Raw genomic sequence first — 12,397 nt, 5'->3', positions numbered from 1 at the left:
TTTAGGACGGCGATAAAACCCACAACAGTCTGATTTGGAGGCTGGTGTTGCAGTCGTCGCCCGACGTTTGAGCTGCTTTTATTAACCCCTCTTACCAACTCTCTGAGGTGGGAGCGTGCTGGCCCAAAGGCCCGTCTGCCCCGCTCAGGGTCTCATTACGGAGCCGGTGAGTGATAGCTGTTCTGCTTGGGCGGCGACGAGAGCAAAGAGGTACGCCTCAGAAAATGGGTTTTCTGGATTTTGATTAATCAGATTTTGTTTTTCTCGGTGAGAGGAATCAAATCAAGAGCGGAGGACGGACTTTAAACATTCAGAATATTTGGATTCAGACTCGCAACGTTTGTTTGTGTGGTCTCTGTCAGGAGATGGTCGACTCTGTGGCTATTTGGGAGATTTTTCCTGAATAGATTTCTCTTTCTCTTCAGTGAAATGTTAAACCCAGTCCAGCTTTGGGTCTGAATGTAGACGAACCGTGAATCAAACTACAAAATTAAGAAACAGAAAGAGATGCCGATGCTCTGACTTGTGTTGGTGTTGGAGTCGGGGATGTTGCTGATGTTGCTCACGGTGACCTCTGGAAGTGTCCTGTCATTATAGTGGCCTGTCATTACACACACAAACACACACACACACACACACTGTGGCCTCACACCTCACCAGCATTGATTTTCACTTAAGTCCTCCAGGTCCAGCACACACCTCTAACCCCGAGCATCCACAGCGTTCCCCTAGCTGCCGCTGACGGGGGCGTGCTGGGCCGGCGTGGTGACAGATAGGTGCGCCGAGCGGCTGAGAGGCCTCTCCTCTGACACCTGTGCTGGATCCATTCTTCCAGACTCCACGGGGGAGCCGGGTATGAGATGCCCTCTTCATTTGTTCCTTCCTGCTCCGTCTCCATCCACTTGTCCACCTAACTGCTCTATTTGTCCCGTCCTTGTTCTTCGTCCCCATTGTCCTCGTCTGCAGAGTGCGGTCTTTATGTTGGCAGTAATCGCTGCCTTTCATAATGAACTGAGGTCTGTTAGCGGCTGTGACCTCAGCGTCCACACACTGAATTACCATCATGAGGAGAACTGGGACAACACGTCTTATGGTGGAGTCTCTCAGATTGCTTCAGATGGAGACAGAATCCGGTTGGTGTTGGATGAAAAAGGCAGAAAAGATGAAAAACAGACGCACTTAGAGTTGGTTCAAGTCGTAAATGCATTCAGCCCTACTCTTTATGAAAAAATCTGCATGCTGCTCGCTAAAATATGACTTCAGTTTATTTTAAACAGAGGTCTATGTGGTTACAGGCGATTCTGCAACCAGCCCCAAGTGGACACTAGAGGAACTGCAGCGTAACTCCTCTGCTTCATTTCTCGTATCTAATCATTGATGCTTCGTGTGCATCTTTTCATTGAGATTAGATTTATGAGGAGGCTACACATCTGCATAAAAACTGCACATCGCGGCACTTCCGGTTGCAACATCACCATGATGGTTGCATAGGAGAAGAGCTCCCGACTGAACCAGAGTAATTAGAGCAATACTCTCATGTAAACAGAGAAGAATAATCTAGAAATAAGCTTCAGAGAGGGAGTGAAACATCTACCAAGACACAGAGTAGAAACAAGACGCAACAACCTAAGCTAAAAGTAGCTAGCTAACAGTACGAGGAGTTAAGCAAGCTACGTGGAGAAATGGCCGACATGGATCTGCTACTTATTTACTAACTTATTTACCAGTGAAGGTGGTAACACTTTATTTTAGAGGTATGCAAATTTCATCACCCTTAGGTAATGATTAGACAAAGTTTTTTCTTATTTTTTGAAATTTGCACATAAATTCTTTAAGATAATGTCCAAATTTATTGTCACAAGTCAAAGTTGGTAGTTTACTGTTTTTTTTCAGTTTCTTTGAAATTTACTCCAAATTACAAGGTAAGAAAGTGACGATTAGCAAATAATTTGTTAGAAATTAAATCCCAACCCACCACCAAATGTTTTTTTGAAGTATCCCAACGTTTCTGCTTTTTCCAGAGATCAGGTGATAAATAGCTGCTTAGTTCTTGAAAACAGAAGTTAGCTTCATTGTTTCCTCTGATTTCCCAATAAGCAGTTGATAGTTAGCTACTTGTTATTTCATTTCACCCACTTCTTTAGTACCCAGTTTGTTGATCTGCAGAATTGAGATCAGATGTAAAATGATAAACTTTATGATCAGGCCTTTAATGTTTGACATGATCCAACTGAGGCTTCAGATGTGATATTCACCAGAGTGGGGTTGGAAATCGTCCGTACCTGATTGTGATAGACACTGCGAGTACAGGCGCACTGCAAAACACAACCTGGACAGAAGTTATGAGCTCATTTTCTCCAGATTCTCCCGAAATTTCAAAGAAATAAGAAAAAACTTTGTCTGATTATTACCTAAGTGTGATGAAATTTGCGGACCTCTAAAGTAAAGTGTTGCCGTGAAGGTTTTTGTTCACTGAGTTGTTGTTTTTTTATTTATATCTATCATGTATGCACACTCACGCTGAAACTTTCATTTCTCCTTTCTTTTTAGGAAAATTTCAAGTTTTGTGGGGTTTTTTTTGCATCTGTCCAGCTTGTTTCCAGGGTAGTTTGACCATTCAGAGACACCGTAGGCTTGTGTGTGACTTGTGTGTGTGTGCATACCTCAAACATACTGACAGCTTGCTTGATGATTCCATTTTTGTCGTCCTGCAAATTTTCTGTAATTGATAGAAAAATAAACTCATCAGATTCAGTGTGTGAGGTGTCTTTGCACTTTGGATCCAAAAATAATCCAAAAATGTCTAAGAGGAGCGGCGCTGTATCACACACGCCATCATTAAAAGATCTGGACCGTGTGTTCGATGTGTTAAACATCAGGATCTGATTAAACCCGATGAACCGGGTGAAAATAATTCCACTTCCTTTTTGTTTTAACAGTTTCCACTGAAACCTTTTCTAGAAACACGTATGAAACATTTGATAACAGAGATTACTTACTAACACAGCTGTACAGTTTGCTCCTGGATGATGGATGCTGCTAGAAGCTAAATGAAGGCCTCTGATTGGTCCCTCTCCAGGAAGTCTACCATGAAGGAGCTCAGACCCCATGCTGGATTTCTGGGGTCAGATGTGAACCTGCAAGGATCAGGAAAGGTGATCTCAGACTTTAGGATCCTGCATGTCAAACTCAAACAGAGAGGTTTCAGAGTCTTCTCCTCCACCTGTGTGTGCAGGATGACTCACTTCTTTCTCCGTGTTGCAGCAGGTAATGTTCGATATTACAGCAAGCCCCGTACCTGAATATTTATGGATGGCACATTTCCAAGTCCAGCGGTGAAGGAGAAATACAGAGCAGATTAAAAGCACGAGTCAGAGTCCTGGGGAGGACGGTGGAGGGCTGTGCGGGGTGTGTAGATTTTAATGCATGGTCAGAAGCAGGCATCATTGATTTCAACACTAAGTGAAGGACAAGGAGTGCAGAGCTCGTTTCCAAATCAATGACACAGTCCGAAATGTCTGCCGTGCCGAGAGCTCGGCTCTAAGATCGCTGTGCATGACACAAATTCTGTCCTACACACATGACGAAGCCTGAGGACAGACGGACAGCGGGACAGACGGACAGACGCTCCCTCATGACGTATATGTTTGTTTTCCACCATCTCTCCAGAAGAAAAACACACTCCTTTATGGAAAGCACAGCATATGCAAAGGAGAAGCACTTACGGGATCCTATGGAGACCAAAGCAGTGGGTGTGATGGACTAATTAAGCAGGGCCTGTGTACCCAGACATCAATAGGTTCCATCAGACTGCACATAGCTTCCATAATGGCGAACGCACGCCCAATCATAGAGGGAATTCTGCTGATTACACACCTGCATATATGCACAAACACCGAGAAGACGCAGCAGCCAAACCCTTCCTCTTAATTCATGCAGTATTGAATGTCTCCTCATAGAGAGGCTGCTTTACTGCCTGTAAACTTAATTTAAATCAATAAACCTGCCAAAAAAGGGAACCCAAAGAGACAAATGTAAATCAATTTACCCTGACTGGTTAAAGAGTCGGACAAAAAGAGATGTTGGATGAAAGGGAGAAAAGAAACCTCCGACTGTTGTACGAGGGAAGGCGGGAGCAGAAATTAAAATGTTTCATATCGAGCTCTCTGAAATGAATTGGGCGAGGCTTGAGGACAGAGCAGGGAGAAAATCAATGGCTCTCTGGCTGCGGTGAAAGGGACGGCATCACGAATGGGATTTGCCAGTGGGGCACAGCAGCTGCCAAATAACCTGGAGCTACAGAATTACAATAATACTGATGAAGAGAGGGAGCTTCTCCAAGCAACGCTGGAAAATTGCTCTGATGGAGGCATAACAATGCTTTCTGATTCAGCTCCCCTCTCCGCGCCTCTGAAAGGCACAACAACAGACGCAACGCTACGTCTGCGAGCGCCACGTCCGCGTTGACACAGACAGGAAGGGTTTGATTAGTCTCATGTACGACGTATGGATGAAAGACTGGGAGCAAATCCAGACCAGCTTCAGGATTCGACCTGTTCCCCACCCTGAATCAAACAGCCCAAGATTACCCATCAGGCATTTCACAGACTGAGTATGGAGTCAGTATGGTTCATGACAAGCAACCGTAAACATGTGCAAGAAAGAGCACTGACTGACAGAGGTCGAGAAGATCATCATCGACACCCTCCACAAGGACGGTAAGCCAAGAGGGTCATTCCTCAAAGAGCTGCATCAATGCAGGTTAACAGGAAGTTGACTGGAAGAGAAGAGAAAATCACAACAACAGGAACGACTGCATCCTCGAGAAGCAGTCTGGACCGGACAGAGTCTCAGTGTTCCCAGGTACACATCATGCTGATTAAAGTAAAGTTGGCATTTCAATGGGAAAGCTAAGTCTTAGAGTCCAGAGGAGGAGAGGAGAGGCACGAAATCTGAGCTGTTTATGGGGTACCATGTCAACATGCTCGGTTTGTTCCCCCAGACTGTATAAGACATGGACGTAGCCTCAACAACATCACCCGTCTGTTCCTGAAACCGTAAAATGAAGCCAATCTGTGGACGTAGCCACAGTGGTTCTGAGTGGAGCTGGGTGACAAAAATAATTATTTCTTTCTTTAGAGGGTCTAATCACTTCCTGACTCTACCTCCTGACATATTTTTTCAATCCCCGAAAAAAATAAATGAGAACATCAGCTGTCAATCATCGTTAAACGTTACGTAAAGCCTCGTTTTTAACCTCGTATAACTAATGAAAACAAAACTTTTCAGAAAAAAGAGGACTTGGATACAAGACAGCCAAATGATATCTTCAAATCACCACAACAATCAGACGTGAGAAACATTTCTACCAGGTGGATTAATTTTTTAAAGTTTGACCACAGCCCATCTGGAATGACTGGGGAGATGGATTTTTTAACCTATACTGCAGCCAGCCACCAGGGGGAGCAGTTTTTGTGGCGACCTCACTTTGAGGTGAGCTAAATGAGGTCCATTTTCTTTACAGTCTATGTTTCCAGCTGCTAGGGCGCCCATCAGTCACATGAGCTGAGCTGTGTCTCCGATTGGACAATTAAATGATCCTAATAACTTATAAACCGCTGAGAAAAAATCTACACCCCGTTGAGTGTGTGCCCATTAAATCAGCGTTTTAGACCCGAACCGTTTCTTGAACCAGGCAGTAAATATGTTTTTAATGCCGTAGAAGTCCGTCTGTGTACGTGACAGCAACATAAAGCACTTCTTCATAAGCTACATTTTTACTAACCGGATGTTGCCCCTTGGTTGATCCACTGAGTTTTATCAAATTTTAACATCAACATGGCTGTTTACTGCTACAATCTGCAGACAAGCTTAGTTGTCATGTTTCCATTACACTTTGAATTGTTAAAAATTGAAATGTACCAATAGTAATCGTAAGAATAGTAACGGAAACATTAAAATAATAAAAAAAATAAAAAAAACGGATGAAAAGTTTTGACGTTCTCATGAGGTGGTTTTCAGGAGTTTCCATAATGAAGTTCATCTCAAAATGCAACATGTCACCAGCTCTGCTGTAAGTTCTGTGTTCAGTGAAGATGTTGGTGTTTCCGAGCATCAGTGAAAGCATCACGATTTTATCCAAACTTCCGAAACATGACTTTGATTTAGGAAAAAAAGTGTGATGGAAACACAGCTAGCTATGATAATGATTGATTCTTTTCTAATGCTAGGCTCCTGCCCACAGCGCCAAAACTTCTCCAAAACACTTCACCGACTACGATGATCCTTTGCTTTATCGACCAAACGACTTCTGACGTAATCCTGGAGAATCTGAGGGTGATGGGTCAAGAGGAAGATGATAAAAGAAACCAAGCGTTGAGTGGGTTTAAATGAACTTTACAAGAGTCCGACTTTTCTCTGAGTAAAATCCTTTTTTAACAATCAGAGAAATTTTCTTGCAAAATAAAAATCCAGGTTTTCCTGAGATTAAATCCACAAAAAGCAGCTCTAAACATTTCACTTCACAGTCAGTGGATATTATTTTTTTAACACGCGCCTGTTTGTAGGAGGAAGATAAACAGAGCAGTGAGTCTCTCCCTCGCTGCATTTCAAGCATCCAGAAAAAAAAGAAAGCGTGAATAAAAGAGAGTAAGACGAGATGAGGTGAATAAAAGGATGAGAGGAAACAAGCTCCCATCATCTATTTTTATGCTGCCTTTAATTTACATTTTCTTTTTGCTGCCGATAAAAGCGGACAGGGAACACAAGGACGGTGACACCCGGAGAGCTCGCGGGGTCAGAGGGCGGCAGTTAACCTGTCAGAAGCAGAGTACTGATTAGAATAAATCTACACACACACTAGAGGTCAGCTTCGGCCTCTGCTACCGCTCTGACCCACCGCTGTCTCAGTGTGTGTGTGTGAGTGTGTGTGTTGGGATGAGCTCACAGGCCTGATGGCGTTTAGTTTGTGTCTGAATCTGAATTAAATATCCCTTACACACACAGGAAATCATTTTTATTTCATTTGATTTCAGCATTTTTTTTTAAACAAACCAAGAAGAATCTGACTTTTATTGATTTTAATAATAAAACCTGTAAAAAGAGGAGCAATAATGGAGTCTGAGGTCTGTCTGCAGCTGTTTACTCTGGTCCTCGCCGCCTGCAGAACCTGACATCTCTAAAAATGTAAACCAGCGAGCTGTTGTCCACATCTTTTCTTTAATGTGCGCAGAGAGGGAGGGCCGCTCCGTGGGAGGGAAATCTAACGCACATAAACACTGGACTTCATCTCTGGGGCTCAGAGGCCAGGACCCTGCGGCCCTCTTACAGAGGATGAAAGAGCCATCCCTGAATAAAAGAGTGAGGCTGCCAGAGCACACACACACACACACACTCACACACACACTCAGAGCTCCTCGTATGTGAAGAGCTGGAGGCGATCGCAGTGTGAGCCACCGTGTGGGATGTTTCAGGGGCCCACACCTATGGAGGGCGTAAAGCTGCGTCTGAACGTGCAGGGTGAGCCGAGGTGAGCCGAGGTGACCCTCAGAGGCCCGACAGGCTGGATCTGAGCGTTTCACAAACACTTCCTGAACATCTCCTCGTCTCGTCCTCCTGAGAAGTTTCCGTTCATTGAGGGATTTCCAGCAACAATCGAAGAGGACGATTTTCCTTAATTACCAACGTTGCGAGCAACCAATGCTAATGAGAACAAGTCATCGTCTGCATCCAGGAACAAATGCCTCTGTGTGCTTTGAATTCTCATTCCTCAGAGCTCTAACGAGGCAGCCGCACAGATTTGCATGTCATCTGTTTGCAGAGACTCTACTGTACGTGGAGGGTCCTCTTCGGCCTGCATACTGACACTTTCATAACCTCTTAAGTATTAGTGAAGGGTGTGGACACTTCAACCCACATCCCTGAGACTGTAGAGACTCAGACCCAGCGCCCTGAGCTTACAGCGTCTGAGTCTGTCACTCGTCTCTCTGACGGCAGATGTCATTTCCGAACAACGAGTAACAACAAAAACTGAAAAGACCCAGAGCGGATCAGGGAGAGCAGTGAAGCAAACAATGAAGCCATCATCAATCATCTCTGCTGGTTTCCTGAAGGAAGCGACGTGTGGCGGTGTAAGAGACAAGGTAAACACACACTCGCACAGGTGGCTGTCACACACACCCCGGTGGATCCGTGTGGCGCTGTCTTTGATACCGTCAAACGTGCTATTGATCCCTTCAGTCATGTGTTTTCTTCCTCTGAAATCCATTTTAACAATATAAGAAAAGTTTTATATACCTGATTGAGACTAAACATTGATATTGTAAAACAGGGGTGGCCAACAAGTCAGCGACCAAGAGCTACAAAAATTTCTGTGGTACTACAAAGAGCCACATCAAAAACGCACTTCCTCTCACACGTAAACAAAATGACGTAAAATTCCAAAGCGAAATTTACTGTGTTTGTGTGTTTCAATTCGTACTCGGAGCCGTGTCAAAGACAAATTTCTGTTTTTACCACAGAAGACATAAAGTTCCATTTGTCTAGATAGCTATGAGCACATTAGCGAGTAGAGAAAAGAAACTGAAACTTAAGTATCAATCTCATCACCCAAGTATTGATCAATACTGACAACAACGTTAGCATCAATTTAACAATATTTTAGATTGATTGGCACACCACTGCTCATAACAATATAATATTTTTTTAATGAATGGATCAAAGAGGCGCATGTGGCTCGCAAGCCTCATGTTGGCAGCAGATTAGCTTCTGGTTTAGCTTTCTCCTGTGCTTGTTTCACACCGTGCAGTGTTTCTAGCTTGATGCTGCAAAGCTATCACAGATTGTGTCTGTATTTCTGTCTCATGGCGTGCAATTTAAAGCTCCCATGTTCTGCTCCTTTCCTGCAGTTTAATCTGGATCATTGGTGTCTTCATGAAATGGTAGTAACATGTTTTGGTCCAAAAAGCCAATAAATCCAGCACAGCAGCATTGTTTCCAGGCTCTCATAGCCCCTCTGTTCAGAACGCTCTGATTTAGTGGGCGTGGCCTTCATATGTAAATGAGCCACCGCTGATACCGCCCCGCTCTTCCACGTCACTGAGAGCGGCGCCACGAGCTCCGAGTGCACAATGTTTAGAAAACAGAGAAGCTCGTTTACCGTAACATTACAGGCTAAAACAACAGGCTAACTGCAGCTAAAGTTAGCATCCTGAAGCTAACACAGAGACAGGGGGGACACTGAGGAAAAGCTCTTCCATCTGCTCCACAGCACACAGCATTTAAAATACTCACATTTCCAGGGTCCCAGGTTTGTTGGAGGATGGTTGGTAATGCGCCTGGATTCAGGACCAGTCTATTGGCTAGCCCTCTGTTGGACTGTCCAAAGTTGGAAAAGCAGTCGGCCGTGAAGTGACTAGCACACACATGCTCAGTTTTACTGAGTGTAGCTGGAACATTTCCTGATAAATGAACTCTAGACACTTAGTCTGTCTTCTTCAGAGATGGGAAGCTTGAGCATGGAGCTATGTGGCTGTTTACAGACAAAAACAGAGCAGTGATGGCTCTTCAGCTTTGGTATTCTCCTCCCTGTGAGAGGAGTGGGCGGGGGTATCTGCTCTGGTGGACCAATCAGGTCAGACTTGCTCCTGATTGGTCAAAAAAGGGAATCACTGACGTCGGCAAATCCCCAAAATCCAAACAGCTGGTTTTAGGTCAGGATTTTACATTCACAAGCTCTACTAAGAACAGGTTTGGTCATTAAATATCACATTTTGTGGGCTGGGAGGAAAGACAAAGACCCACAAATTTCACTAAAATCTCATGCTAACATATCTACACTTGCTAGTGAGTGTGGTTAGCCGAGCTAAATCCTCTCTGTAGATCCTAAACTGCTTCCTCTTTGCTAAATAAAAACCAACTGTTTTGTATCTTCCCTCTCCAAACAGGAAATGAACGAACCCTTTCTCTTAGCGCCGTCTGGAAACCGTGCAGGACACGTGTTTTTCACTCAGGTAAATCATATTTGGCACCATTAAAAATGACGTTTTACTCCTTTAAACCCTCAAACCTCATTTTGCTTTAATTCTGTGATTGCTGTTGCTCTAATGTTTAACAATGACTGAGGTGAAACGTGTCATTACCCTGAATTATCATATCTGAAACCCTTGTGGATGAACATGAGCTACTGTACCTCTTTCATCTCTGTGGCGTTGAGTCTTAATAAGGGAAATTTGTGCTGAAATCCCTAAATGAGGCAGGTGCCCGTGCAGCAGCGGCCCACGGCGCCCACAGGTACGTGGAGCGCTCTCTTTGTGTGAGTCAGCCGCAGAGATCAGTGGTGTCAGAGCTATCAGGGCCCAGCCTCCACAGAAGGGGGGTCAGGTCAGGGGAACTCTTTCTTCCTCTGACCTATTGTTCTTCCTCGGTTTGAAAACACGCCGCGGCGCTTTCATCCGCGGCTCTGCGCCCAGAGAAACAGGAAGTGTCTGCATCACAGACTCCATCCATCATCTGCAGCAAAGGAGCTGTCACATTTATAGACTTTTGACTCTCATTGTTATCCGCTCCCAACATGACTGACTCACATCGTTACTCATGGCAGTATGAACATTGTCATGATAATCTCTCTCCTACGCGGCGCTCTGTCTCTCCAAAAGACCCAAACCTTTCCACTGATGCCAGAGTTTGAGATCCAAATGAAGGAAGAGTGTTTCTATCACCTGTTTATTTATGTAAAGTTAAGTCTGTGAGCAGATAATAAACCCAGTGACTCCTCAGACTCCAGTCCGACCCCTGTGTGCAGCTCACTGCAGATGAGTTAGCGTGTTAGCATTACCTTTAGCTGTGGAGCAGAGACGGGTCGTTCTCACCTGGAAGCAGAGAAAGGTAAACACAAGGAGCAAACTGAGCATCTTTATCAAACTGTGACATTAAGACAGAAATCTGACAGGTTTAACATAAAATAAGGTTTTAACTGATCAGTGCGAGTGGTTAAGTTTGGTTTACGCTTGACTGCAAGGTCTGCAAAGCTTCGTGCTGATGAATGATGCAATTTTAGCAACCCCTTGCACGGTCCTTTCCAAGCAGAAAATTTCTGAGTCATGCATCTCAGAAAATTTCAACTTCTGCACAAAGACACGTGGACGACAGGAGCTCTAAGTGCCCAAAGTACAAAAAATACAGATGAACAGTAAAAACCATGTGATGAATAATTCCTGGCATGAAATAGCGGCTAAACTCTGCAGAAGAACTGGCAAAAAAAAAGAAAAAAAAAATGTAAACAGTGGAAATAACTTCTTCTGCTCTAGTTAAGAACAGTAGTAGACATGTGTTTGCAACACAGCTCCCCCCGCAGTTTAGGAAGAGACACTGCATGTGTTGAGTTCGCTCAGCCTTAACGTACAGACTGGTGGTACTGAAGGACTTCAGACAGCTGGGGAAGCTAAAACATAAAGTCTAAGTTCACAGAAACAGTTCATTTATCGTCTTTAGCTACGTTACAGAGAGAAAAACTCAACCTGTAACGTGGAAACATGATCCATGTGCTCATTTTACAGCTCACTTCATTCTTGTTTCTTTTGGGATTCAGAGGAGAGTGAAACACACGGTGACTTGGTGAAACTGATCGATGTCCTTTGGTATGAACATGTTTCTCATAAAAATCTGATAGTGCTCAAAAAAAAAATATTTATTTGATTTTATCAGTCTTCTACACTGTAAAAAAATGACTTTTGAAAAGATTTTAAACCAACTTCTTCAGGACATCAAAACCATATCATCAAGTTTAGAAATGAATTCATTGGTACACTCTCATAACTTCCAGTGAGATTAATTATTATTACACATATTTTATTATTCAAAAACAACCTAAAACCTGGTTTGAATATGTATTTTTTGCTTGAAGACATATTTTGGGGGCAAAGTTCTACAAAATCTGAGCGCACTTTCAGAGCTTCTTTACATAAATCTCCTTTATCAGTGACTCACATTGTGCTCACATCGATACAGAAATGTTTGTGATAGTGATGGATCCATGGTCACTAGTGAGGAAATTAGAGAAAGGTAACAGCAACAGCTTTCTGGTTTCGGTCTTCTCTGGCTCCATGAGGCTTCAGTAGCTGAGCAGTTAGCTGACGTGAGAGGGGTAGTGGGGAAGGACGAGGTGGGACCATGGGCATGACGGTGCAAAGCGAGGGAGATGGATTGGATGGACTCACGTCATGCATGATTCGGATTGGCAGCTTTGCAGTGGATATACTGAATGGATTTTTTCGTTCTTTTTGGTCTTTATATTGTGTAGATTGGACCATAGGACCATAACAGCTCTATAAACGGTGTTATTAAGATGTACAAAGCTTCCAAATCATAGACCATAGCTTCAATCTGAGCCACATTCACC

The 12,397-nt window shown here is 43.8% G+C and overlaps 1 protein-coding gene across 1 annotated transcript in view; it reads right to left on the bottom strand.

The window, feature by feature from the left end:
* Positions 1-676: 676 nt before the first annotated feature.
* The window catches only part of clybl (citrate lyase beta like), a 195,074-nt gene continuing 183,353 nt past the window's right edge, over positions 677-12,397 (bottom strand). The window contains 3 exon segments of the mRNA XM_074694315.1: positions 677-1,111; positions 2,664-2,719; positions 3,000-3,137. Coding sequence (XP_074550416.1) covers positions 3,047-3,137 — 91 coding nt within the window. The 3' untranslated portion in view covers positions 677-1,111; positions 2,664-2,719; positions 3,000-3,046.

Source organism: Halichoeres trimaculatus, unplaced genomic scaffold (assembly GCF_033239565.1).
Source record: "Halichoeres trimaculatus isolate MK-OKI-2021-1 unplaced genomic scaffold, fHalTri1.1 fHalTri1_scaffold_19, whole genome shotgun sequence".
Taxonomy (NCBI): domain Eukaryota; kingdom Metazoa; phylum Chordata; class Actinopteri; order Labriformes; family Labridae; genus Halichoeres; species Halichoeres trimaculatus.
Note: the sequence above shows the minus strand (reverse complement) of the source record. Positions and strands in the feature narration are given on the sequence as shown.